The sequence below is a fragment of the Macaca nemestrina genome, chromosome 6, assembly GCF_043159975.1.
Source record: "Macaca nemestrina isolate mMacNem1 chromosome 6, mMacNem.hap1, whole genome shotgun sequence".
Taxonomy (NCBI): domain Eukaryota; kingdom Metazoa; phylum Chordata; class Mammalia; order Primates; family Cercopithecidae; genus Macaca; species Macaca nemestrina.
In genome coordinates this window covers 146254524-146281950 of record NC_092130.1, presented here as the reverse complement: position 1 = coordinate 146281950, position 27427 = coordinate 146254524, and the positions used below count along the sequence as shown (strand labels likewise).

General features: G+C 38.5%; 1 protein-coding gene across 10 annotated transcripts in view; it reads left to right on the top strand.

Annotated features, from left to right (window-relative positions):
- LOC105473055 (tetratricopeptide repeat domain 23 like) overlaps positions 1-27427 on the top strand; it is a 60720-nt gene that overhangs the window by 16354 nt on the left and 16939 nt on the right. For 8 of the 10 annotated variants that reach the window (XR_011625084.1, XR_011625083.1, XR_011625082.1 and 5 more), the window contains exons 5-9: positions 7714-7870; positions 9235-9360; positions 11689-11866; positions 13803-13911; positions 25401-25528. Coding sequence is in view for 7 of the 10 variants with exons in the window: in XM_011726652.3 (XP_011724954.1) it covers positions 7714-7870; positions 9235-9360; positions 11689-11866; positions 13803-13911; positions 25401-25528 (698 nt within the window). In the remaining 3 variants the exon portion in view is untranslated. Of the gene's footprint in view, positions 1-7713; positions 7871-9234; positions 9361-11688; positions 11867-13802; positions 13912-25400; positions 25529-25916; positions 26094-26650; positions 26737-27427 lie in introns of those variants that run through there. The other 2 variants (XM_011726646.3, XM_071099035.1) reach the window with 2 other exon arrangements.

Below are 27427 nucleotides of genomic sequence, written 5' to 3'. Positions count from 1 at the left end.
GCATTAGGAAGGAAAGTGCCACGTCTGTGGAGACAGCAGTAAGCAGCCTTGCCTGGCCAAGGTTAGGACTGGTAAGATGAACCTGGAAAGGAGAAGGGTACATTGGACAGGCCATAGTGTGGTTCTAAATACAGGCTAAGGAATTTGTAATTTATTTGATAGGCAAAGAGCACTAGTGGAGATTTTCCAGCAGGATGATAAAAATGTCAAAGTGTACTTTTGGCAAGGTTAATCCAGCAGTGATGGAATGGAGGCCATCTCAGTCATCTGAGTCTAAAACTAGGCTGCCAGAGAGAATGGGTGAGAAGGTAAGGATTCAAGAGTCTACGAAAGACAGATACATTTATTTTTAAACCAGAAACCCGCTTCTGGGAATCTTTCCTAAATACACACTGATAACATGGACAAGATTATTCTTTGCAGCATCGTTCATGATAGTAAAAGATTGGAAACAAGCAAGTATCCATCAACAGGAAACTAGTATATACACACAAAGGGAAATATGGAATTTTAAAAAAGAACATGAGGAATCTCCATATCCTTCTAGGGAAAGATCTCTTTAGGGAAAAGAGAATGCACAATGCAGTGTAGTGTTTATAATACGCCTCTTTTTGTGTAAGAAAGAGGGAGTAAGAAATGAGAATGTAGGCTTATTTTTACATAAAAAACACCGAACAGTACACAAGAATGAAACAAAAAATGTTACTTAGATGGTAGTTGGGGACAAAGGGAACAGGATTGGAAGTGAGACTTCTCAGTGTTTACTTTTTCATATAATTTTTAACTTTTCAACTATAGAAATGTGTTACCTGTTCAAAAATGATTATTAAAAGACAGAGACCATTAAGGAGGAGTTGGCAGGACTTGGTGTTCGATTTGGGGTTGAGTGACAGTGAGGCCCAAAGATGACCGTGATGTTTTGGGCCCCTGAAATTGCCATTTTCAGAGAGAAGTAGGTCAGAAAGGAAGTAGACTGGGAGAGGAATGCTGAGTCCAGTTTTTTTATGTATAGATTTTGAAATTGTGATAGAGAATCCACAAGTTGAGAATTGCTAATCTGAACATCTGAAATCCAAAATGTTCCAAAATCTAAAACTTTTTGAGTGCTGATGTGTCACTTAAAGGAAATGCTCATTGGAACATTTTGGATTTCAGATTATTTTCAGATTTTAGAGATGTTCGATTGGTTATCTGCAAATAATCCAAAAATGCCCCCCATCCAGAAAAAAAATCTGAAATCTGGAACACTTCAGGTCCCAAGCATTTTGGATAAGGGATACTCAACCTGTAATACATTTTCACTTGTGCTGGAAATTTGGGACCAGAACTTGGGAGGAGAGAAGGAAAGGCATAAGCATGGAGGAATATTTGAGACCAGAACTAAAGAGGGGAAATGGTAAATTATAAGCACGGAAGCTAAGGTTGAAGTAATAGGAGTTGATAAAACTTGCAAGAAGGAAAAAGAGAAGTGGAAGAAACAGAAAAACTTGGAAAATGGACACATTAATGGTAGAGAACAAAGGACCTTGATAAAGAGTTAGCAAAGAATCAATTACAGAAAGTTTATAAAGGAGAAGCAGGTTGGTGCAGTACCTTGGGAGCCAAACAGCTAAGGGTGTCTGATGCTGCAGTGAAATGCAGACTGAAAAACTTGCAGTTAGATTCATTTATTAGGATGTTTTTGAGGGGACCTCAGAAGAATAATTTCCCCATAATGGTTGGAGGAGAAGCCAGATCCCAGGGAGGAAGGGAAGCAATAGGGACCGGTAGGCTAGTGAAGATGATTTTACAAGAGAAGGAGATGCAGGAAGATTTTAGCAAAGAGGAAGGAGCCAGTTAGAAGAGAGGGTTTAAAGATTTTTTTAATGGAGTAATTGATGGAATGGGATTCACAGGAGAATGTGAGGCTTTTGCAAGCAGAGTGTATAAAAGTTGGTTGGCTTGTTAAACAGAACAAGTGACACTAGAAGTGGACCTCTATGGCCCACTGCCCTGATGATGATCCTAATAAGCCTATTGATCCAGCAGCAGAGAAAGGGCAGGCGGAGATCACCAGGGTAGTTTGGTAACTAGTGGTGCACTGTTTCCAAGTGTTCAGGAAGGAAAATATGGTAACGTGGACAAGCAGTTTTCTGAAATTCTGCTTATTAATGAAACAGTAATTTAGTCAGTCTATTATTACTGGGAATCTTCCAGGTATTGGGGCTATGTTACAAATGTTGCAAGATCCAGCAAAAGAAGCCTAAGTCATGAGCTCTGCCTTCTTTGTCTAGTTGGTTAAAATAAAGACACAAAAACTGGTACAGAAACAACAGAGAATGATAAAAACCAGGTAATCTGACCCACAAGAAGCCTGATACCTACCTGAAGTGAGTCTGCATTTGAGAATGCAAGCCTTTTACAAAGATTCTGTAAACAGCACTATGAAAAATGTTCAAAATAAGTACAAGTGTAGTAAATTACTCAATGAGAGAAGATGGACGTTGGTAATAATAATAATAATGGCTAATATTTCTTCAAACTCACTTCATTTAGGCACTATTTAATCCTTTTTTGTATTAAATTAATCCTTGCAACAACTCTACAAGATATATTTTCAGTACCATTTTGTAGGTGAATAAACAGGCACAGATAGATTAAGTAACTTTTTCAAGTCATAAGGATGTTCAAGTCATAATGACTAAACCAGAATTTGTACCTGGAGAGTGTGACTCTAGACCCTGCTCTTTTAATCACCATGCCACAGTAACTGCTTTAATATAGATGATGATCAAAGGTGACTGCTCTCTGGTGACAATAACAACCTCCAAAGATTGGGTAGCTCTGAGGAGATTTTCTCTGGCCTGAGTCAGTGTAGCAGACATCAGTGATAGAATCTCAACCCAGACTAAAGCAAAATGATTGATATGTTTGTTGGACAATCTTTGGACTCATTTTGCCATCTCATCAATATTTCCTTGTAATTTCTGAATCTTGGGCTCCAGAAGCAGGCCTTGCTGCCCCTCTGCCTTGAACCTTGAAAACTGCTGCACTGTCAGTGCAGGTAGAAGGGTGTTATCCTTGGCTTGGGACGGCAGATACAGAGAAGTGACTTGGTCTGTGAAGCATCCTTCATGGATATACACAATAATCTTATACACAGTGTTCTTTTTACATGAAAGAGGATGTACTTAGACTTAATAAACGTAAATTCATTTCAAAGTGTTACTGATACTGAATTCATAGTACTTTTGTCAATATGATTTTTTTCAAGTCTCATGGGCTGTGAAAATAATTATCACAAGTGGAGGAAGCCATGTGGTTTTTTTTAAATATAAAAAGAGCTCTTTCATACTTGAAAAGGTTGGAAAACATTTGTCTAGAGCAGGGGTCTCCAAACTCAAGAGACAGCTCCCTTATCACTAAAAGAAACTTAAGCAAACAAAGGAATTACTTTTTATATGTGTATTTTAAATAAATTGCGTACAACAGTATTGATGTGTTATGTAATATTATAAATAGTAATAAAAATAGGAAAAGGCTTCAGATTAAAAAAACAGAGAAATTTTGATTTCCTCCTCACACTCTTATGGCATATTGCATACCCATAGAGTTCATGCATTCCACTTTGGAGATCAGAGTGGATTCTGGGAAGGTGAAAGAAGTTTTTCTCCTTTAGGGCTTAAAATATAATAAATTGTTTTAAATCAAGATCCTCGTTCAGTTTGCTTAAGCCCCATGTGGCTCAGCTTTTCCATCAGAAGGCTCACAATGTGGGGCTAGTCGTGTGAAAGCAAGGAACTGTATGATTAATTCGCTGCTGGGCAGAGAGGGAAAGTATTCCTCCTGGGAATTGCACAACCAGCATGGGATACTTTGCAGGGAGGGCGCAGGCTTGCAAAGCCTCAGGAACTGCCTCAGAACAACTTTCTTGAGTGGTAGTTGTTTTATTTGACATTCACAAGCCCAGAAGGAGTGTCTGCTGATTTGGGGTGGTTTTTAGTAGCTCCTCCAGTTTCACCTTTCTTCTTCCTAAGGACCCAGGGAACTGTCTTGAGTTTGGTTTTTACAGTCCTTAATGACACATTCCCAATGGCCCACCTACTTGTGGAAAATGACCTGTGTGATCAAAACACTTTCTCAGTTTTCTACTTTATTTTCTTGGTCTAAAGTAGCAATCTTGGCTTCCAGTATCTGAAGCAGAGTTTTCTGTGAGCTAACTAGTGATGCTATCTTCTTCCTCCAGACCTGTGAAGACTCCCTGTTATGTAACAGATCTAATTCTCCCTCCTCATCTTGGCATCTGCTAAGGTCCGAGCATGTCCACTCCAAAGTTCAGGTGTTGCCACTGTGATAGCATCAAGAAGTGGGGCCTTTCAGAGGTGATTAGGCTATGAGGGCTTCTCCCTCATAAATGGGATTAAGGCCCTTATAAAAGAGGCTTTTTGTGGTGGTTGGTTCTTTTTTTCTTCCTCTTTTCATCATATGTGAACGCAGGAAGAGGTCCCTCACAAGAAGCTGGCGTCTTCATCTTAGACTTTTCAGCCTCCAGAACTGTGAGAAATTTCTGTTCTTTATAAATTACCTGGTCTCAGGTATTCTGTTATAGCAGCACATACAAATTAAGACATCATCCAAGATGCTTTACATATTCAATGCATAGCTTATACGTTTTTCTTTTTTTCTTTTTCCTTTTTTTCATTTGAGATGGAGTCTCACTCTATTGCCCAGGCTGGAGTGTAGTAGTGCGATCTCGGTTCACTGTAAGCTCTGCCTCCCAGGTTCACGCCATTCTCCTGCCTCAGCCTCGGGGGAGTAGCTGGGACTACAGGCGCCCACCACCACACCTAGCTAATTTTTTTTTTTTTTTAGTGGAGACAGGGTTTCACCGTGTTAGCCAGGATGGTCTCGATCTCCTGACCTCGTGATCCGCCCGCCTCGGCCTCCCAAAGTGCTGGGATTACAGGCATGAGCCACCGCGCCCGGCCCACTTATATGTTTTTCAATTCAGAGTTTCCTTTCAGTCATCTTTCTACCTTCCCTAACAATCCTGTATCCACCCAACCTCATCCCCCAGTGCGGCACACATATATATACATGCTTGCTTATTCTATCTTCAAGGCCTCAAGCTATTTAATCCAAGGGGAAATCCCTCCTTGTATCAGTCAAAATCCTATCCACTCTTGAAAAACAAGATGAGTCCTACTTCTTCTGTAAAGATTTTACTAACTATGTGTTTCTCCAAGTGTGGTCCTCAGACAGCCTTGCATTATTACCACGATTAGTTCTTATAGATGAGAACCCTTGGTTACCATCTGAAACATGGTTCTTGTTTTAAATGTGTATTCTTGGTTCTTATCCCAGAACTTGTGAGCTGTAACTACTGGAAGTGTAGTACAGGAATCTGCATTTTAATAGGGTGTTTATAATGCACAGTGCAATTTGAAGGCCACTCTTAACTTAGGGCACAACCCTCTCTTTCATCAGAGTCCATTTTTCTCTTCAGTCGAGACCAATAGAACAGGTATTTCTGAGTATTCTGCAGCGACTTCTTGGCTCTGGGTCACTTTTATTTATTTTTATTTTTGCAGTTTTTAATGAAAGGTGTATATAGGGATACTTTCCCCCTGCATCTTCTCAAATATTTCTTCCTCTTATCTACTATTTTTCTTTCCTACTAGGTGAGATTTGACTTTCTGCTCAAGAATCTTTTTCTGTTCTTTTCCAATTTTAGCCTAGTGATAGCTGCCTTGCTGGGGTCAATGCCCACATGGATAGTTGTGCCATTAGCCTTTTCCCACTGCACCCTGTCAGTATATGCCTTTTTTTTTTTTTCTGAAATAGTCTCGCTGTGGTGCCAGGCTGGAGTGCAGTGGCGTGATCTCGGCTCACTGCAACCTCCACCTCCTGGATTCAAGTGATTCCCCTGCCTCAGCCTCCCTAGTAGCTGGGACTACAGGTGCACACCACAACGCCCAGCTAATTTTTGTATTTTTAGTAGAGACGGAGTTTCACCATGTTGGCCAGGATAGTCTCCATCTCCTGACCTTGTGATTCGCCCGCCTTGGCCTCCCAAAGTGCTGAGATTACAGGTGTGAGCCACCACACCCAGCCAGATGCCATATTTCTTCTGATAAACCTGGATTACTTTGCCAGTTTGCTGACCTTTGTAGTGTCCTTACACAATCTGAACTTCATCATCCTTTTTGGGGGCCATGGATCAAGCATTGTACTTTTGTCTCAGCTGTTTGGAAAGAGGGGAAGACATAATCTTCTTGTGAATTTGGGAAGGTGCATTTGAAATGCTTTTTTATGGTTCTTGCTTTGGTCAGAAGTCACAAAAGAATTGAACTTCATTTTGACACTGCTGCTTAGACAATGGTTGCAAAAGGGAAAAGGGACCTGGGTCACCTCTCCCAGGGAAGACCGTGTTCCCTTTCATTGCTGTAACTAATTCAGGAGGTGCACTTAGAACACATGAGGGCACAGGAATCAAAGACAAACTTTTAAATTTATCCTTATTGCTATTGACTTGCACCCATTCTGTGAAACTAGGCTTCAGGAGCCAAAGGCAGCTTGCTGAGTAGGACTGGGGCTGGTGGTGTGAAGTGAGGATTAGGGGCACAGTGTCCTACTTGGCAGGGGTGAGTATGTTTACCAGCCCCTAGGAACCTGCAGAGAGAGGGCTGAAAGTGAACCCTACCTGTTGTTTTCAGTCTTCCCAAGTCTACCTCTGTTGACTGGACAAAGAGCAGCTCGTGTAAATGCCCAGGAACATCTGCAAAACACAAGGGGAAAAAATGAGATTTGGGGTTGCCCTTTCACCCTTCATGCAATGCATATTTGAGAGGAACCTGGTGCTAAATCATTAGATGACCTGCTTCTGGGTTAGGGTTTTGTATGTAGCAGAGCAGCTCCCTCCCTGCAGTCTATGGAAAGTCAGCCCTGGACATAAGTTTTGTATTTTTAAATATTAAAAAAAAAAAAGATAAAATCAGGGGAAAAACCCCACCAGTTCTGTCTAGCTAGGGTCTGGCCTTGCCTTTGTCTTCTTAGTTTGGGGCCTCACTGCATTTAGCAATTGCAATCTTTTTATGTGTGTTATGTGACCAGTTAGTATCACCAGATTCATCTTAGATTGAAAAAAAAAAAATCCCCAGATGGAAGTAATTGCATTCATAAGCCCTTGTATTTACAGAATGGCTTTTCCAGAATGCTCAATGCACAGCATTCTATGGCATAACCTACTTTGTTCCTGGACTATCTCCATGTGTTTGATAAGGGGCAGCTTCTATAATTATTATTGTTGTTCAACAATTGGAGGATGGAGAAGCTTTGTGGGTTGAAAAGGTCACATGGCATTAGTGGCAGGTAGAACCAGAAATAGGATACTCACCTTTCATTCCTGTCTCTATCTTGAGTTCCAAACTGAGGTCTGAAGGCTAATGTTGAGAGGGCTGAATAAGAACCACTTGTGGTGCAGATTAAAATTAGAGATCCCTGGACCCCACTTCTCTAGAGATTCCCCACTCAGTAGGTCTTGGGTGGGGCCCAGGAATCTGTGTTCTTTACAAGCATTTCCAATAATTCTGATTCACAGCCAGATTTAGGAACCAATGCTATAAACCATATGACAACTGCACTGCCCACCTTATCCCCTCCCAGGAATGTTTTTGACTGAAGCATGCCTTTTTAACGTCTGTCTTCTTGCTACCCACCCTCTAACTCCCCCAGGCCTCCCAGTTCAGGCCAAGAAACATGCTGTGTCAGCCAAGAATACACTGTTGACCTGGAAGGCAAATACGACCTCAGATAAGGAGAAAGAGGAAATCCTGGAAGCTCTGGTCATGCTGTACTACACTCTGGGGGTGGCCTGGCTCTTGCAGAACCGATATCCTTCCCTTCCCAGCTGTGTTTAGTGTTCGGGGCCACAGGCCACACATGCCAGATGGGTCATCTCATACAGGCAGGTGGGAAATGGAACCAAGGCCTTGTAGATCTGTTCCAACATCGAGGCCCTCCACAAGCCTCTCTTCTCCATCTAGAAGGGTGTGTATTCTCTTCCTGTGTCTATTCATATAGGTTCTGAGTTGAGCCATGGAAGAGATGACATATCACCTAGCCAGTCGAAGGTTTTCTGAGTCTGTTCCGCTCTTCATTGAGCACCCAAGAAAATCAGTATTAGCAATGAGGTTGCGGGTGGTGGTAGTGGTGGTGTAGGGATGGAGAGAATGGGCGATAATTTAAAGCACAATTTGGCAAACTAGGCTGCACATTGTAATCCCCTGGGGAGCTTTAAGAATTTCTGCTCTCTGTTCCTACCCCAGAGATTTTGACTGAGAGGCTCTGAGGTACATCTGTTCATTGAAATTTTTAAAAGCCCTCCAGAGATTGTAATTTGCAGCCCAAAACCACTGATTTAACTGATTCTCGATCATTTTAGTTTTTTGAAATGCTCTTGCGGATACTGCCCATGAGGCTGGAGGCCAAGCCAAATAGACAAAACAAGTAGTTCTGCAAACCCCCAGAGGGGGACTGTTATATGTGCCTTTCCTCAGAACTGGAGATTTTGACAGCCTTTTGTACCATCTCCACTGGAAAGATGTTAAGGGCATCTGATGTTCACAAATCATCATGAGCACTCCTTGAGCCCATGTGTCCCCATTCTCCTCTCCACACATCCCCCTCTCTACTTTTTTGGTCCTAATGTTCAACTTGCAAAATCTGGTATGTGGCCTTCCTCTGTTATACCCTTAGCAGGGGGCTATTGAAAATGTGGGAAATAGAAGCATGTTTGGGAATTAAAGGGATTTTTTTGCTTTTCTGCTGTTTGCCTCTGGCCCAAAACCTGCTTTGCTTGGATTTTCTAAATGACCCAGAAAGTTCCTTTCAGAGTAATTAGTTTCTTTTACCATTCACAGGAACAGGCTTGGGAAAAATGAATAACTATTGTCACGCAGTAGATGCCTCTCAAGGAAATCGAGTGTAATTTACAGTTTCTGTTCACTCCTGCAAACCCTTCCTACTCTAGTCTTGGATTCCTGCAACCACCACAGGAAACCCAAGCCCCTGTTCCTTTTCTAAAGAATTCTTCCTTCTTGACAACATAATACATGGAAAATAAAGAACATAGTTAGGTAACCATTTTTAATATTACTTCATTTTTCCAAGAGCCCCTTTTGTTTCCTTATCACCTGCTGTCCCTGTGCAGTGGATGTTAGTTTGAGTGCTTGGCATCTTCCTTGACTGTTTCACTGGCAGAGAAGCCTATTTCAACCTGCAGAAGGCAGAGAGAAACATGAAGGAGCTGAAAGAATTATATGAAGGAGGCGTTTGTGAATTACAAGTCTCTGAGAAAGACCTAACACTTGCTTTGGGCAGGTAAGATCTGGGCTTGGACAAGCTGAGGATTTTATGAATGAGGCCTAGAATTACATGATATTAGGGAGAAAAATATTTAGAGCAAAAAAACCCCAGAAACTCAAATGATAATAAAACAGGCTCATATTTACCAAATGCATACACTGTGCCTTTTGTGTACTGCCCCATGTAATTCTCACAACAGCTATTGAGGTAGTTGGTATGACTATTATTTTATTAAAGGGGGGCAGTCAAGGCGACTGAAGCCGAGGTTAAACAAATTGTCCAAGATAACATAGCTTGTAAATGTTGGATCTGTGATCTGAACTCACTAACTCTTAGTCTTCCTTACACTTGCCTCTCACGCTCACTCTAATATATTTTTTTCTGAATTGCCACCTATTTTTGTCATTACATGTGACATTTTAGATGAAGAAACACTTAATGAAGACAATTAACTGGAAGCTGTGAAAGCCATGCACAGCATGTGCATTTTTAAGGAAAGTGCTGTTCCATATGAAAACAAATTTCATGGAATTTGTTTTAAGACAGAACAAGATTTAACTGTCTTGCTGTTGAGTTAGGGATCCTCCGAGAATCAGAATATTTAGAAATGAATGTGGGCCCATCAGATTGTTAGAAGAAAAAGAATAAAGAGTTTACTGTTCCCTAGATTTTTCAAATATCTTTACATCCTTGAAAGCAATCTGTTTCCAGAACTCTAAGAACTTGGCACAGTAGGGTATATGACTGAATGGTAAGTAAATGAAATACATGCGTCATGTCTGCCTCCTCTAAACAACCATGAATCTAGAAGTCAAATGGGAAATGGGGAGATGTTGGAATGTCCAGAACTAAATCAAACTATTGACTTAAGTCCATAGGGCAATAAATTACAGTCTGGTGAATGTCTACTCCTGTCACATAGGGCCTAAAGTTTTCTGCCTTATGTGAAAGATAGCCTTATTCCTTTTTCAGAAAAACTCTGGGGCTCATTTTGTTCATCTATTCTCCAGTATTTATTGAATACCTTTTTTATGCATGTCCTGTTCTAAGTGTTAGAGTGCCTACTAAGTATAACTACATACTGGACACTGTTCTAAGTGCTTTACATAATTTATTTCACTTAGTCCTCATGACAGCCAATGAGGGTAGGTATTTCTATCATTTTCATTTAGATAGCTTTTCACTCTGTCACTCAGGCTGGAGTGCAGGGTGCAATCAGAACTCACTGAAACCTCGAACTCCCGGGCTCAGGCTCCTCCATAGCTGAGGCCACAGGCAAGACACCACCACAGCTGGCTTACACATATATTTTTAATTCAACTTAGGAATACAAATATTGGAGTGAGGAGGAAGGAATATTGATTGTGTATCCACTACGTGTTAGGTGATTTTACACTGAATATTATTCTTCACAACACACTTGCAGTATAAACTCAATTGTTTTATTTAGAAGGAAATGTTGGCTTGTAGAGTTTGATAAAGCTAATAACTACCAGAAGCAGCTTTGAACTACCCATGCTCTCATTTTGTCTTGCTGTCTCTGGAAAAATAAACCTCAATGAGATACTGTTTTATCCTCATTTAAAAAAATTATATTCCCAACTTTGTTGTGGAAAATTTTGAAAATACAGACAGGTATAAAGAACAAATAAGCCAACTGTGATACCACCACACAGACATAACTGCTATGAACATTTTGGACAGATATATGTGGATATCGATAACTATCTCTCTATGTGGATCACATTTTAAGTGCAGTTTTATATATTTTTTTCTTTTAGCACAATTTTAACATCTCCCCATATCTGTCTAAAAAGAAAACATGACTTTTAATGTCTCTGAGGTATTTTATTTATGATATGCTATAATTTATTTAATCACTCTCTTTGGGGAATATTTACATTTTTTTTTCTATCCTCTCTCATTTTTAACTGAGGAGGAATTGGCCAAATTAAATGGAACAAAACAAAGCAAAAACTTTCTTTGGCCTGAAAGAGAGAGAACCAGAGGTAATAAAATTTTATTTTGATTTTAGAAAGTCTATGTTTATGGGTAAATTATCCCATCTTGTGAATTCCTGGAAGCCATTTTTTCCATTTGCCTTTTTAAAAAATTAGACAACAGCACGACATAGTAATGAGTTTAATGAGTAGTCAGTGAAATCTGATGGATAAAATGCAGGATAATTGGAGTTTATTTACAGCAAGGCTGGATTTTTGAGCCAGCTACCAAGATGATGGGCCTACGAAGGCCAAATTCTCTAATTCTTGGAATCAGTTCCTTTTGTGTCTGCAAAGTAAGTGGCCTCTCTGTGACTTTCTACTTTCATCCCTTTTCTTGCAGAGCCTCCTTGGCCATCCACAGATTGAACCTAGCACTGACATACTTTGAAAAGGCAATTGGCGATGTTATTGCTGCCAAGGGTGACAGGACGTCAGATCTGATCAGCCTGTATGAGGAAACTGCTCAGATCGAGCAGCTAAGGAGGAACCACAACCAGGCCATCCAGTACTTGCAGCAGGTCAGTGGGTTGGCCAGAGCCCAGGCTGGGTTGCCTTGTTTGGCCCCAGGCCTGGTTCTCAGGGCCGGGGAAGCATGGGCTTCTCAGAAGAACAAGGGCTGGAATTGATTCTGTTTTAACCCTGACTTGCCTCCAGATCCACCTAAGAGCGCTTGATCAAACCTTAAATGACCAGGCCAGAGAACACTGACTCAGGTGGGTGAATGTGCTGTGTCACTGGCTGTGCAGACAGCACTTCCCCTTCCCAGGCACCCACTCTCATCTCTGTTGGTGCTGGGAAAAAGAAGCAAAATGTGAGTCTACTCCAAGGAAAAAAGATACGGGAACAACCGAACTTACATCTTCAGCAAAAACAAAGGGCCTTTTTAAAAGAAAAATCATGATATTTTAGGGTAATGCTGTCATTTGTACTTTAAACTAGTCTAGCTGATTATATTTCCAAACCTAAGGTTAAACTAACAAAAGGGCGTTTCACTTGGAGGTAACTAACTTGACAAATGCCCAGGGGAAAAAAAAACAAAACATAGGAAGGAATGTTGAGTCTATCATATGGTAACAGTTTAGGGTACTTTTATGTATCATGTAGTCGAAGCTGCTAAATTCACTTTTTCTCTCTCCAAAGGAGAATGCTGCCCATGGCTTCAAGCATCTCCCACAGCGACAAACAGATCAAAATACTGGATATCCTGTATCATAGAAAAGGTGCAATGCATTCTAACACTATACATGAAAACAGATTCGGAAGAAAAGGCATTGCACACAATCTGACAATCTACGATTAGAAACATCACACAGTGGAGAGATGTCAGAGAACACTGCTGTGAAGGCAGGGAGTCCACTGCTTACAGAAAAAGCCAGTCTGGTTTTTGTGTTCAAGACTTTCTTAAAGCAGTAGTCAGATCAGAATGAATAAAACAATAAATATCAGTGTTTCCCAAAAGCACCGAAAGATAAGAGTTAAAATTTATGGAATGCTTTTTCGGAATGAATAAAACAATAAATATCAGTGTTTCCCAAAAGCACCAAAAGATAAGAGTTAAAATTTACAGAATGCTTTTTCTAAGTGCCCTAGAGGATATATTGATTCATGTAATCTGTACAGTAGCTCTATGAAGTAGGTACCATTATTATTTTATCTCATTTTAAGGATGAGAAAACTGAAGCACAAAGAGTTTTAGCTAACTCAGCTGACACTGTATAGCTAACAAATAGTAAAGCAGGGGTTTGAACTCTAAATCTGACCATACAGCCTGTAATCATAACAACTCTATTCTGTGTCTCGGCTCTAAAGTCTTCTCTGATAATCCCTCAGCTCTTTGAAACAACTCGCAGTATCTGGCCTGTGAAATATTAAGCACAGGTGGTTCTTTTGTGGCTGGTGGGTGTGGACTCAATGTTTTTCTCTTTCTCTTTTCCAAGTGTTACTCCTTCCATTTTAGCACAAATAATATAAAATCTAACACTTTTTTAGTGCTTACTATATGCTGGGTGGTGTTCTAACCACTTTACATATATTAACCATTAATTTATTTAATATTTACAACAAGTTTTTGTAACAAGTACTATTCCAGTTATCCCTGATTTACATTTATAAGACTGTCTTCGAGACTGGAGTTCAGTCCAGTGAGACTGAGCTAAGGTTATGACTTTATGTTTGCTATGAAATCTAATAAAAATTATACTAGCTAACATTTATGAGAACTTACAATGTGATGAGTACTGTGCCCTGTGCTTTGCATATACCATCTCACTTAATCTTTCCCAAACCCTAAACAGTGGGAATTATATATTCCTTCAACGAATGAAGGTGACATTACTTGCACAAGACTCATAGCTAGGAAGTGGCAGAGCTGGGACTCAAACTCACCTCTCATCTAAATCCACAGTGAACACTGTCATTTGGGTGCTTACCTTGTCATGACTTTCTTTATTCCAGGCTCATTCTATCTGTGTTTCTTTGTTCACTGAAGTCAGCCCCAAAACTGCAGAAACGAGTGCGTTACTGGCCAAAGCTTATGCCATGTCTGGAGAGGCCCAGCACAGGGGTAGGTAAAAGAGGTAGCCTTGAAGTTATTTCCCAGTCGCATGAGGGAAGCACATTGGCAAATGGTCTATCTACGATTCTAATTAGCTATTTATTCCTGTAATGGAAAGATTAGGTGAGTCGCAGTCTCATACAAAATCAATTACGCATTAATTTAAACCTGATAATATAACTCCACATGTGTTGGAATGTCAGAAACAAATAAATCATCTGATTTCCACATTGTTGGAATGTCAGAAACAAATAAATCATCTGATTTCTATATCCTTTATTTATTTTGAATCTCAGCAAGATTCATCTTCTTAACTAGTAGATATCACACACACTGTGAAGGTGGCTGTGCAGTATCGGTTGATGAGGAAATCCAGTGATAAATGGGTAAAGCATTGGTTCCCCATCTCCTCCTCCACTTTCAGTCTCCTTGACTCTTTTCCTCTGGTTTGCAAGAGAGAACGTTTGTTAGCAGCATTTTCTTGACCTATATTCAATAGTTAGATACTGGGAGTTACAGAGAAAGCCAACTGATTAATTTATGCTTCAACAATAGTTCTTTGTCTGGCAAGGTCATCTTTCTGAAAGTGGGTGGCTTTGGGAGAGACACAAATGAACCAGTGAGGGAGGACAATGTATCATTCTCTGCTGGCTTGATCAGATTAATGGACACTGATGGATTCAGTGGCCTGTCAGGAGGAATTTAGGCTTCATGAAGAATGTAATTTGATCATTTTAAAACTGTCTGTTTTCTTTGCTTATAAAAGTAACCTTTTTCTGTATGTTATTTTCCAGTTAGAGAGATGGACAGAATTATAGAGAAAGCTTTGCATCCTACATTTTTCAATGCTTGTATTCCCCATGTCATTAAACATTTTTTTCTTTTAATTATTCTTTTAATTATTTTTTAAGCATAAATATCCATTGAAGACTTCCTGATTCTTTGTTTTCAGCTAATCGTCTTTCTCCTTTTAAGATTTCCTCCTCTATATGCACAGTATATATTCTCCATATATACTTGAGCTTTTTAAAAGTAGTCTTTGTGGTTATAAGAAATTTAGTCTGTGAATATGTACAAATTTTAGCTTTTTTTTAAAGTGAGAAAAAACAAACGTTTATGTTTATACAGTTGAGAGATTTCAAGGCCACCTCATCCTTTTCTTATATACTAATTTTTAACTTTAAAAATATAGATTTTTATATGATATCATTCACTAAATTCCAGGTGGACTAACATTTCATGCATCAAAACTAAAAATGTAAATTAACGAGAAGAAAATATAGTACTGAAATACAAATACTAAAATTAAAAATTGGAGGAAAGAACTTTTCAAAGCACACAAAGACATACCATAAAAGAAGAGTTTGAAATTAGGATAGCTAAAATGGTTTTGGAAAAGCATACAGTTGGAGGAATCATAGTACCTGATTTTAAGATTTACCATAAAGCAATAATCAAGAGAATGTGGTATATTGGTGAAGGGACAGACACAGAGATCAGAGTCATTGGCACACAGTGGAGTACAGGTCTAAAGTTTCTATCTGTCACAAAGTGCCATAAATAAAAGTAAAAACAATGTAGTCAAGATGAACAACCTGGATGGACCCGTAACTATTTCTTTTTAATAAATTTGTAGTTAATCTTTTAAGAAAGACATCTCCAGGCCCAGATGATTTCACTGGGGAATTCTATGTAACATCTAAAGAAGGAATAACACACAATTCTACATAATCTGTTTCAGAAAACAGAAGAGGAGAAAACACTTGCTAATTTTATGAGGCCAGCATTACCCTGATATCAAAACTGGGCAAAGACATTACAAGAAAAAAACAAGACAACTATAGATCAAGACCTTTCATGGGTGTAGATGAAAAAAGCAACAAAATATATAGCAATATATAAATAACATACCATGATCAAATTAGATCTGGTGTGTTTAGGGTGGTATGGTCACAGACCACTGTGATCAGTGAAGTTTTTTTCTTGAGGATGTCACACTGGTTTAATATTCAAATTTCAGTCAGTGTACCTCTACCATATTAACAGTCCAGTCATGGAAAGAGCATGATTTTATCAGTTGTTGCAGAAAAAGCGTGTGACAATATTCAACATCTATTCATGATGAAAGGAACTTCCTTAATCTGATAAAAGGCATTTACAAAAAACCCTATAGTTAATTTCATGCTTAGTGGTGAAAGACTGAGTGCTTTACCCCTCAAGATCAAGAACAAGGCAAGGATGTTCACTCTCACTGCTCCTATTCAGCATAGTACTAGAAGTCCAGCAAATGCAAGAAGGCAAGAAAAATAAAATAGTCCCTATTTGCAGTCAAAATGATTGTCTCTGTAGAAAATGCCAAATAATCTACAAAAATCCTAGAACTAATATGTTTAAGTTTAGCAAGGTCACAGGATACCAGGTCAATGCACAAAACTTAATTGTATTTCTATATAGTAGCAATGAACAACTGGAAACAAAAATTAAAAAAAAAAATCACAATAGCCCCATCCCTACAAATGAAATATTTAGGTATAAATCTATCAAAATATGTACAGTATTTATGTGTGAAAACTACAAAACTGATGAAAGAAATTAAAGATGACCTAAATAAATAGATATACTGGGTATGGATTGGAAGACAATATAATAAAGATATCAGTCTTCCAAGATTGATCTGCAGATTTAACATAATTATAAATAAAATCCCAACAGAAGCATTTGTAAATATAGACAAGCTGACTCTAAAATTTGTGTGAAAAAGCAAAGAAATTAGTATAGCTAAAATGGTTTTGGAAAAGCATATAGTTGGAGAAATCATAGTACCTGATTTTAAGATTTACTATAAAGCAGTAATCAAGAGAATGTGGTATATTGGTGAAGGGACAGACACAGAGATCAGAGTCATTGGAACACAGTGGAGTACAGAAATAGACCCATATAATTATGGCCAATTAATTTTTGATAAATGTGCAAAAGTAATTCAATATGGAAAGGATAGTCTTTAAAACAAATAATACTGGAACAACTGGATACCACATGCCAAAAAAAAAAAAATTGGACTCTTGCTCATGCCATACACAAACATTAATAATGGATCATTGTCCTAAATGTAAGAGCTAAAATTTATATTTACATAGAAAAAAATAGGCTTTAAAAAAGTACCAAGGCCTGGATAAAAAATACAGAGGCCAAGGTGAGAAGATCACTTGGAGCCAGGAATTTTGAGGCTCCATCTCTACAAAAAAAAAGAAAAGAAAAGAAAAGAAAAGCTGGGTGTAGTAGCACGTGCCTATGGTCCTAGCTACTCAGGAGGTTGAAATGGGAGGATTGCTTGAGTTAAGGGTTCGAGTCTGCAGTGAACTATAAGCCTGCCACTGCATTCTAGCCTGGGCAACGCAGTAAGACCCTGTCTCTAAAAATAATAAATAAGGCCAAAATTCATGTGGAAAAAGTTTCAATCATACTAGTAATTAAAAAATAAAAGCAAAGTTACTGTTTTTGTCTACCGAACCATCAAAATTTTTAAAAATGATAACACCAGGATTGATGAGATTTGATAAAAACTCTGGAGAGCAACTTGGCAGGATGTCACACATCTTAAAATGGTATGTATCTTTAAAAATGCAAGAGCAGAATTTCACCCATCCTATGTGAAAATTTTAAAAGTTTAAAAATATAAATTTGCAGTTGGCAAATTATGCGTAAATGGGTATGTTTATTCATAACTAGTAGGAGTGAGTGTCAATTGATATTAAATTTGGAGACTAATTTGATAATATCTAGTAAAATTTAAAGCAAACATGAATAAAGATGTTCACTGTGTCACTAGTTGTAACTGTAAAAAATAACCCAAATATTTATCGATAAGTAAAAGGAAAATTTGGTGTATTCACTACATGGAATTTTGTAGTTGTTAAAAGGACTGGGACTTGGGCCGGGGCGCAGTGGCTCACGCCTGTAATCCCAGCACTTCGGGAGGCCGAGGCAGGTGTTTCACCTCAGATCAGGAGTTTGAGACCACACTGGCCAACATGGTGAAACCCCGTTTCTACTAAAAATACAAAAATTAGCCGGGCTTGGTGGCGTGCGCCTGTAATCCCAGCTACTCGGGAGGCTGAGACAGGAGACTTAGCTTGAGCCCAGAAGGCGGAAGTTGCAGTAAGCCGAGATTGCGCCATTCCACTCCAGCCTGGGCCAGTCTCGGTCTCAAGAAAAAAAAAAAAAAGCCAGGCGCGGTGGCTCACACCTGTAATCCCAGCACTTTGGGAGGCCGAGGTGGGCGGATCACGTGGTCAGGAGATCGAGACCATCCTGGCTAACATGGTGAAACCCCCATCTCTACTGAAAAATACAAAAAAAAAAAAAAAAAAAAATTAGCCGGGCGTGGTGGCGGGCGCCTGTAGTCTCAGCTACTCGGGAGGCTGAGGCAAGAGAATGGCGTGAACCTGGGAGGCGGAGCTTGCAGTGAGCTGAGATCTCACCACTGCACTCCAGCCTGGGCGACAGAAAGAGACTATGTCTCAAAAAAATTAAAAAAAAAAAAAGGACCGGACTATACCTGTAGCTATCACGGTTAATTTTTTAAAAGTATTAAGGAAAGACAGTTGCATTTTTAGGACACACAAAATAATACTATTGTTTATAGTTACATTTAGGTAAACATTAAACTACAAAGTAAGATTTCATCAAAATGTAAACAGACACTAGACACTGACTTTGTGAAGAGGTCTGTAAATCATATCCACATATACAGTCACACAAACTGAATAAAATGAGCATAAACAACTATTTGATAGTGCTGGAAGCAGATAAAGAGAACAAATTGCAAAGCATTTATTTTTGAAAAAACTGCTGGAGCTTTGAGAAAAGAGAAAATCTGTGGCCGTCCTGCCTGGGGCTGCTTCCATCCACTGCCCCAGGTCGGTCCATGAGAACTGCAATGTTATCGCCATGGGCTGCACAGGAGAACCGGCTGCTTTGCTGGCATTGGAGGCAGACTTAATATAGGAATGAAAGGGATAAAAACCCTCAGGTTTATCAGATAAAGGGGGCAAACACTGGAGGAAATGAAAAGAGGAAAGTCTGCATGTTGACACTATCCTGAAGTTGCTGTCCTGGTTGGTGTGAGTGGCATCAGAAATTTTAATGGGGAGACCACAGAAGAGCTAAATGAGCTCTCCCCACATCCCTGGATACCCACATAACTATATATACATCTACAGGGGATACTTGGGAGCCTAATAAAGAGTAACAACCAAAGAAGACTTGAAATGTGTGAGAGCTTGGAATGCATTTTCGTCTACATACAGATCAATTGACAGGATGGGCGACTTATAGGCTGAAGGTATTTAAGCACAACCTCTGCCCAAATCAGTGGGTCAACACTAAGTTCACAGGAGTGAACCCCAGAAATCCAGATTAAAAATAATAAGCACTAAAATCTGAGCAAAAACTTCTGGTTTCTGTTCTGGTATATAAGGAGTTTGGAAGTCATCACTTCATCCAAACAACATGTAAAAAGCAAAATGAAAAATTAACTCCTCTTAGATCTGTCATAGAGAACTGAGGTCACATGGCAAACCAGTGCCCCACATATTGGAGAGACAGCAAAATAAAGAGAATCACAATGTACCAGAGTGGAAATCTATCTCCACAGGAACCGTACCATGACTTCCCTTAAAGAAATGCTAAAAGAAGTTCTTCAGAGCAAAGGAAAATGATACAGAAATCCATAGGCACATAAGGAAAGAAAGCGCACTAGAGAAGAAATGTGATAATAAAGTAAAAACCTCATTTTTCCTATTCTTAATCTAACAAATAAGTTTGTTCAAAATCATAGCAACAGTGTATTCAATTATGAATTCTCATGTAAATGAATGACAACAGTGATTAGGAGCAGAAGGCAGGGATTAGGATTATACTGTTATTATAAGGTACTATATAGTGTTATTTGCAAGTGAACTTGGAATAGTCGTAAATGTGTATTGAAAACTCCAGGGCAACCACTAAAAAGAGTTAAAAAAAAAAAAAGTGTAACTGATATGCTAAAAGGAGACACTGGAATATATGAAATGCTCAATTTAACCACAAAAGGAGCTGGGTGCCGTGGCTTGTGCCTGTAACTCTAGCTACTTAGGAGGCAGAGGTAGGGGGATTGCTTGAGCCCAGGAGTTCGAGGCTGCTGTGAGTTATGATCACACCATTGCACTCCAGCTTAGGAGACAGAATGAAATCTTGTCTCTAAAAAAATAAAAAATCAAAAAATAAATTTAGAAAGCAAAACCACAAAAGGCAGGAAAAGAGTAAAAGACAAAAACAAAGAAAAAGGATAACAAATAGAAAAAACAATATGGTAAATGTTAATCCAACTATATTAACAATTATTTTAAACATCAGTGGTCTAAATAAACCAATTTAAAGAAAGATTTTCAGAGTGATCAAAAAACAAGGCCCAACTATATGCTGTCTACAATAAATCCACTCTAAATATAAAGACACACATAGATTAAAAGGAAATGGATGGAGACAGATACACTATACTAACATTAATCAAAAGAATGCAAGAGTAGTCATATTAGTTTCAGCCAGAACAAACTTAGTGCAAGGAAAGTTATCAGGGATAAAGAGGGGCATTACATATGATAAAGGGGTCAGTTCTCCAAGAAGACATACAATCCTTAATGTGTACATGCCTAACAAGAGTTTCAAAATATTTGAGGAAAACATGATGGAACTGTAAGAAGAAATAGATGAATTCACTATCATAGTTGTACTCTTCAACACCCCTTGTATTAGGGTTCTCTAGAGGGACAGAACTAATAGGATAGATATGTATATATAAAGGGGAGTTTATTAAGGAGTATTAAACTCACAGGATCACAAGGTCCCACAATAGGCCATCTGCAAGCTGAGGAGCAAGGAAGCCAGTCCAAGTCCCAAAGTCTGATGTTTGAGGGTAGGAAGCATCCAGCATGGGAGAAAAATGTAGGCTGGGAGGCTAAGCCAGTCTAATCTTTTCACATTCTCCTCTTGCTTTTATCCTAGCCACAGTGGCAGCTGATTAGATTGTACCCACCCAGATTAAGGTTGGGTCTGCCTCTCCCAGCTCACTGACTCTAATGTTAATCTCCTTTGGCAACACCCTCACAGACACAACCAGGATCAATACTTTGCATCCTTCAGTCCAATCAAGACACTCAGTATTAGCCATCATACCCTTGTATCAGAAATGGACAAACACACAGGCAGAAAATCAGTAAGGACATAATCAAATTGAACGGCACCATTAATCAACTTAATACAATTAGCATCTATTGACTACTCTATCCAAACGATAGCAGAGTGCACATTCTTCCCAAGCTCACATGGAATATTCACCATGATAGACCACATTCTGGGCCATGGAACACACCCTGACAAATTTAGAAGAATAGAAAATGTACAATGTCTGCTCTCAGACCACAGTGGAATTAAACTAGAAATCAATAACAGAAAGATACCTGGAAAATCCCAAAATACTTGGAGATTAAACAACACATATCCCACATATGTGTGGGATAAAAAGAAATCTCAAGAGAAACTTTAAAATGTTTTGAATTAAGATTTTTTTTTGAAAATGAAAACAATGTAAAATTTGTGGGATGCAGCAAAAGTAGTGCTTAGAGGGATATTTGTAGCATTAAATTTGTATATTAGAAAAGAGATCTAAAATGAATAATCTAAGTTTCTGCCTCAGGAAGCTAGAAAAAGAAGAGCAAATTAATTCCAAAGTAAGAAAAAAGTAATAAAAATTACAGTAGAAATCAATGAAATTAAAAACAGGAAGTCAACGAAGAAAACAAAACTGAGAGTTGATTCTTTGAATAGATCAATGAAATTGATAAACCTCTAGCCAGGCTGAGGAAAACAGACAGGACACAAATTACTATTATGAGAAATGAAACAGGAGACATCATTACAGATCCAATGGACATTAATAGGACAATAAAAGAATATTATGAAAAACTCTAGGCTCACAAATTCAATAACCTAGATGAAATAGGTCAATCTCTCATGAAAGATACAATCTGCCAAAACTCACATAAGAAAATCTAAGCCATTTGAACAGATCCATTTCTATTAAAGAAATTGAATCAATAATTAATAACCATCCCATGTGGGTTCACTAGTGAATTCTACCAAACATATAACAAATTCTTGACAATCTCTTCCAAAAGATAGAAGCAGAGTAACTATTTTTAAGTCAATCTATGAAGCCAACATTACCCTAATTCCAAAATTAGACAAAGATATTAAAAGAAAACTATAGATCAATGAGAACACATGAACACAGGGAGGGGAACATCACACATTGGGGCCTGTCAGGGGCTGGGGGAGGAATAGCATTAGGAGAAAAACCTAATGTAGATGACGGGTTGATGGGTGCAGCAAACCACCATGGCACGTGTATACCTAGTAACAAACCTGCACATTCTGCACATGTACCCCAGAACTTAAAGTATAATTTTAAAAAATTATCAAGATTTAAAAAAAAAAAGAAAACTGCAGATCAATACATCTCATGAACATAGAGGCAAAAATCCTTAACAAAACATTAGCAAGTTGAATCCATCAATGCATAAAAAGACTTATACACTACAGCCAATTGGGATTTATCCCAGGTATGCAAGGCCAGTCCAGCATTTGAAAATCAATCAATGCATCACACCAACAGGCTAAAGAAGAAAAACTGCATGATCATATCAATAGATGCAGAAAGAGCATTTGGAAGAATCCAACACTCATTTATGATAAAAACTCTCAGCAAACTAGGAATACAGGGGGATTTCCTCAGCCTGATAAGTCACATCTGCAAAAAAACCTGCAGCTAACACCATTGTTCTTTTTTTTTTTTTGAGACAGAGTTTCACTTTTGTCACTCAGGCTGGAGTGCAATGGTGTGATCTCAGCTCACTGCAACTTCTGCCTTCTGGGTTCAAGTGATTCTCCTGCCTCAGCTTTCTGAGTAGCTGGGATTACAGGCACCCCCAACCATGCCTGGCTAATTTTTGTATTTTTAGTAGAGACGGGGTTTCGCCATGTTGGCCAGGCTGGTCTCAAACTCCTGACTTCAGGTGATCCACCCACCTCGGCCTCCCAAAGTGCTGGGATTACAGGTGTGATCCACTGTGCCCAGTCAACACCATTATTCTTAATGGTGAAAAACTAGAAGCTTTTCTATTAAGACTGGGAACAAGGCAGTTTCCTCTCTCACCACTCCTTTTCAGCATCATAATGGAAGACCTAGCTAATGGAATAAGAGAAGAAAACAAAATAAAAACTATAGTATAATATTTGTGAAGGAAGAAATATAACTTTTTATTTGCAGATGAGATTGATTAGAAAATTTGAAAGAATCTACAAAAAATCTGGAATTAATAAGTGATTATAGAAAAGATTCAGGATACTAGCTTAATATGCAGAAGTCAATACTTTCCTATATACCAACAATGAATAAGTAAAATTTAAAATTTAAAACAGTACCATTGACATTAGCACTCCAAGAAATGAAATAATTAGGTATAAATCTAGCAATATATTTGTGATGCAAGAAATCATAAATCTAGCAATATATCTGATGCAAAAAATCAAAGAACTAGCCAGGTATTGTGGTGTGTTCCTGTAGTCCTAGCTACTTGGGAGACTGAGGTAGGAGAATTGCTTGAGATCAGGAGCTTGAGACCAGCCTGGGCAACACAGTGAGCCCCATCTCAAAAAGAAAAAAACAGAAATCAAAGAACTAAAGTAAACTGAGATATCTTTATTTAATATCTATTCCATGTTCATAGATAAGAAGACTCAGTAGTCAAGATGTCAGTTCTTCCAACTTTATTTATCGATTCAACTCAATTCCAATAATCATCTCAGCAAGTTATTTTTTGGATATTAGCAAATTGATTCTGAAGTTTACATGGAGAGGCCAGAATAACCAACAACATTGAAGAACAAAGTTGGAGGACTGACACTATCCAACTTCAAGACTTACTAAAAAAAATCACAGAATCAAGACAGTATAGATGAGAAATCATCTTACCCTAGTCACAGTGGCTATTATGAAAAAGACAAAACAACAAAAAACAGATGTTGGTGAGGGTGCAGAGAAAAGGGAACTCTCATACACTGTTGGTGGGAATGTAAATTAGTACAACCTCTATGGAAAACAATATGGAGATTTCTCAAAGAACTAAAAATAGAACGACCATTTGATCCAGGAATCCCACTATTAGGCATCTACCCAAAAGAAAAGAAAGGTATGCCTCAAAAAGATTCCTGCACTTGTATGTTTATCGCAGCACTATTCACAATAGCAAAGATAACAGAATAAATCTAAGTATTCATCAGTGGATGATTGGATAAAGAAAATGTGGTATAAATACACAATAGAATACTATTCAGTCATAAAAGAATGAAATTATGTCTTTCGCAGCAAAATGGATGGAACTGAAAGTCATTATCTTAAGTGAAACAAGCCAGACACAGAGAGTCAAGTATCAAGGTTCTCACTCATAAATGGGTGCTAAAAAATGTGTGCACATGGGCTTAGTGCAGTGATAGATAATGGAGACTCATAAAAGTGTGATGGGGGGGTGGATGATGAGAAATTAATGAGTGCAATGTACGTTATTTGGGTGATGGATACCCTAAAAGCTGTGACTACTATGCAATTTATACATGTTACAGAATTGTACATGTGTTGTGTTTGGAAAGACACAGCATTAAAATTAAATTTTCAAGCCATAACAACTATATGTTTAAAATACTTATAAAATCACAACTTACTCCCTCCCAACCCCCCAAACAGGAACTTCAGTAAACATTACTATCAGAGTTTTATTTAGCTAAAAATATAGTCTTGCAATATACCTGGGAGTTTAATACGGTAGTTATTTGTAACATTAGTATAATAGGCCTATTCAGACAGAAGCTTTCTTTTTTGCTACAAAAAATTCCATGAATTTTTAAGGAGAATAAAAACCAAAACATCATCTGATGCCATTAAATCACATTTTAGGGCCGGGTGCGGTGGCTCACACCTGTGATCCCAGCCCTTTGGGAGGCCAAGGTGGGCGGATCATGAGGTCAAGAGATTGAGACTGTCCTGGCCAACATGGTGAAACCCTGTCTCTACTAAAAATACAAAAATTAGCTGGGCATGGTGGCATGCACCTGTAGTTCCAGCTACTGGGGAGGCTGAGACAGGAGAATCACTTGAACCCAGGAGGCAGCGGTTGCAGTGAGCCAGATTGCACCACTGCACTCCAGCCTGGCAACAGATTGAGACTCCATCTCAAACAAACAAACAAACAAAAAACGTCTTAGACTTTTAAAGAGTCCTTATGAGACCTGGCTTGAGAATAAGCATGGACTTTAAGCATGAAAATGTTAGTTGAGCCAAAGCTGATATTAGACATTTGTAAAGGTTAGCAGCTTGCCTTAAATAATTGTTTCCATTTTTCCAGATGCTGTTGAGACATATTTCATAAAAAGTATCAATGCATATCGAGCAACACTGGGCTCAGAGGATTTTGAAACACTGAGCACCACTGAAGAATTTTGCAAATGGCTTGTCCAAAATGGAGAAAAACAGGTAAATATGATCAATGCATAAACAGAATTGCTAGTTTGTTTATTAGATCACAATAGCATTTTTCATCTTACAGTTTAGATACTGGAGATCAGATAGGTCCCAGATAAAACTAGGCAAGAAACACATTGTTTCATTATTTGTTAGCATTAACCAAATTTTTTTTTTTTTTTTTTTTTTTTTTTCAAATTGGTTTCATTCTTTTGATGAAACTGAGCAACTCTGTCCAACAAGGTTTAGTTTGTACTTGGAAACCGCAAAGTAGGGTCAAAGTATTTTAGAGGGACTCGATATTGATGGCAAAAGAAAATTCGCAGCTACACGTTTGCTTCTAACGGTTCCCTCTCTGACAAACTTTTTTTTTGAGATATGGTCTCTCTCTGTCACCCAGGCTGTAGTGCACTGGGGCGATCTCGGCCCACTGCAACCTCCGCTTCTTGAGTTCAAGAGATTTGCCTGCCTCAGCCTTCCAAGTAGCTGGGATTACAGGCGTGCGCCACCACGTCCAGCTAATTTTTGTGTTTTTAGTGGAGATGGGGTTTTGCCATGTTGACCAGTCTGGTCTTGAACTCCTGACCTCAGGTGATCCACTCGCCTCGGCCTCCCACAGTGCTGGGATTACAGGAGTGAGCCACCATGTCCTGCCAGCATTGCCTTTCTTGTTTGAAATTTTACAGCTATACTTTGTTGTGTAATGTTATGGTTCCCTTTCTGTAAATTGTTATTTTTGGTGATCTAAATAAAGCCTGTTTTGTTTGGAGAAAAAAAAATAAAATAAAACTAGGAATAATACACAGGGCTTAGGTGGCTTGGAATATTAGTAAAAAAATATTTTTCTTGTATCTTGATACATGAGATCCTTCAGATCCAGGACACATGTATTCTCTGGCTTTGTATTTAATATTTTAAGTCAAAATTGGCTTCCATCTTTGGATCTAGCTACTAGTTCTTTTCTTTTGCGGTAGTGGTTTTCTCTTGATCTGATAGGTTTTTATTAGCAGCAATTTTGTTTTCACATTTTAAAAAGTTATAGAAAATAATTGTTATTGCTGACTTTTTTACTTAGAAGTCCCATGAGTCTAAGTTATCATTCAAAACCTTTTGACTTGAACTTTATATATTCAGTGCAGCATGAACACAGCGAAGACCTTTGTCTGTCATAAGATCCCACATGAATTTGATCTGACCAAGCCAACTTTATACTTCCTCAGGCGAGTGAGAAATATGGATAGATTTGACATGGTCTTATTGGCCATGTAAAAACCAGTATAAGAATAGAGTTATAGGCACATAGTAAGTAAAAATTTATTCCAGGAATGAAAAAAAGTTTTTTATATCTTATCTAGACATTTTTATAAATGGTGACATTTTCGTTATTTCAATTTTAATTGCCATTTGTAAAGACAAAAACCTTATAATGATTTGCAACCTTTTTTTTCTGTGGGCCATGATATTTTCTGTTGGTTTAGAAGATTTTTTTTTTTTTTTTTTTTGAGACAGAGTCACTCTGTTGCCCAGGCTGGAGTGCAGTGGCACGATCCAGCTCACTGCAACCTCTGCCTCCCAAGTTCAAGTGATTTTTGTGCCTCAACCTCCCGGAATAGCTGGGATTACAGGCGCCCACCATCACACCCAGCTAATTTTTGTATTTTTTGTAGAAACGAGGTTTAATCCTGTTGGTCAGGCTGGTCTTGAACTCCTACCTCAAGTGACCCGCCTGCCTTGGCCTTCCAAAATGCTAAGATTACAGGCGTGAGCCACCACACCTGGCCAGTTCAGAAGATTAATGTGAGATCCCAATGCCATGGGTTGATCTAATAATTAATTTTATTTTCAAAGATGTGAAAATACTTTGCCAGAATTTAATAGCTTATCCCTGTTATAGTCTGGTGCAGTGAATAC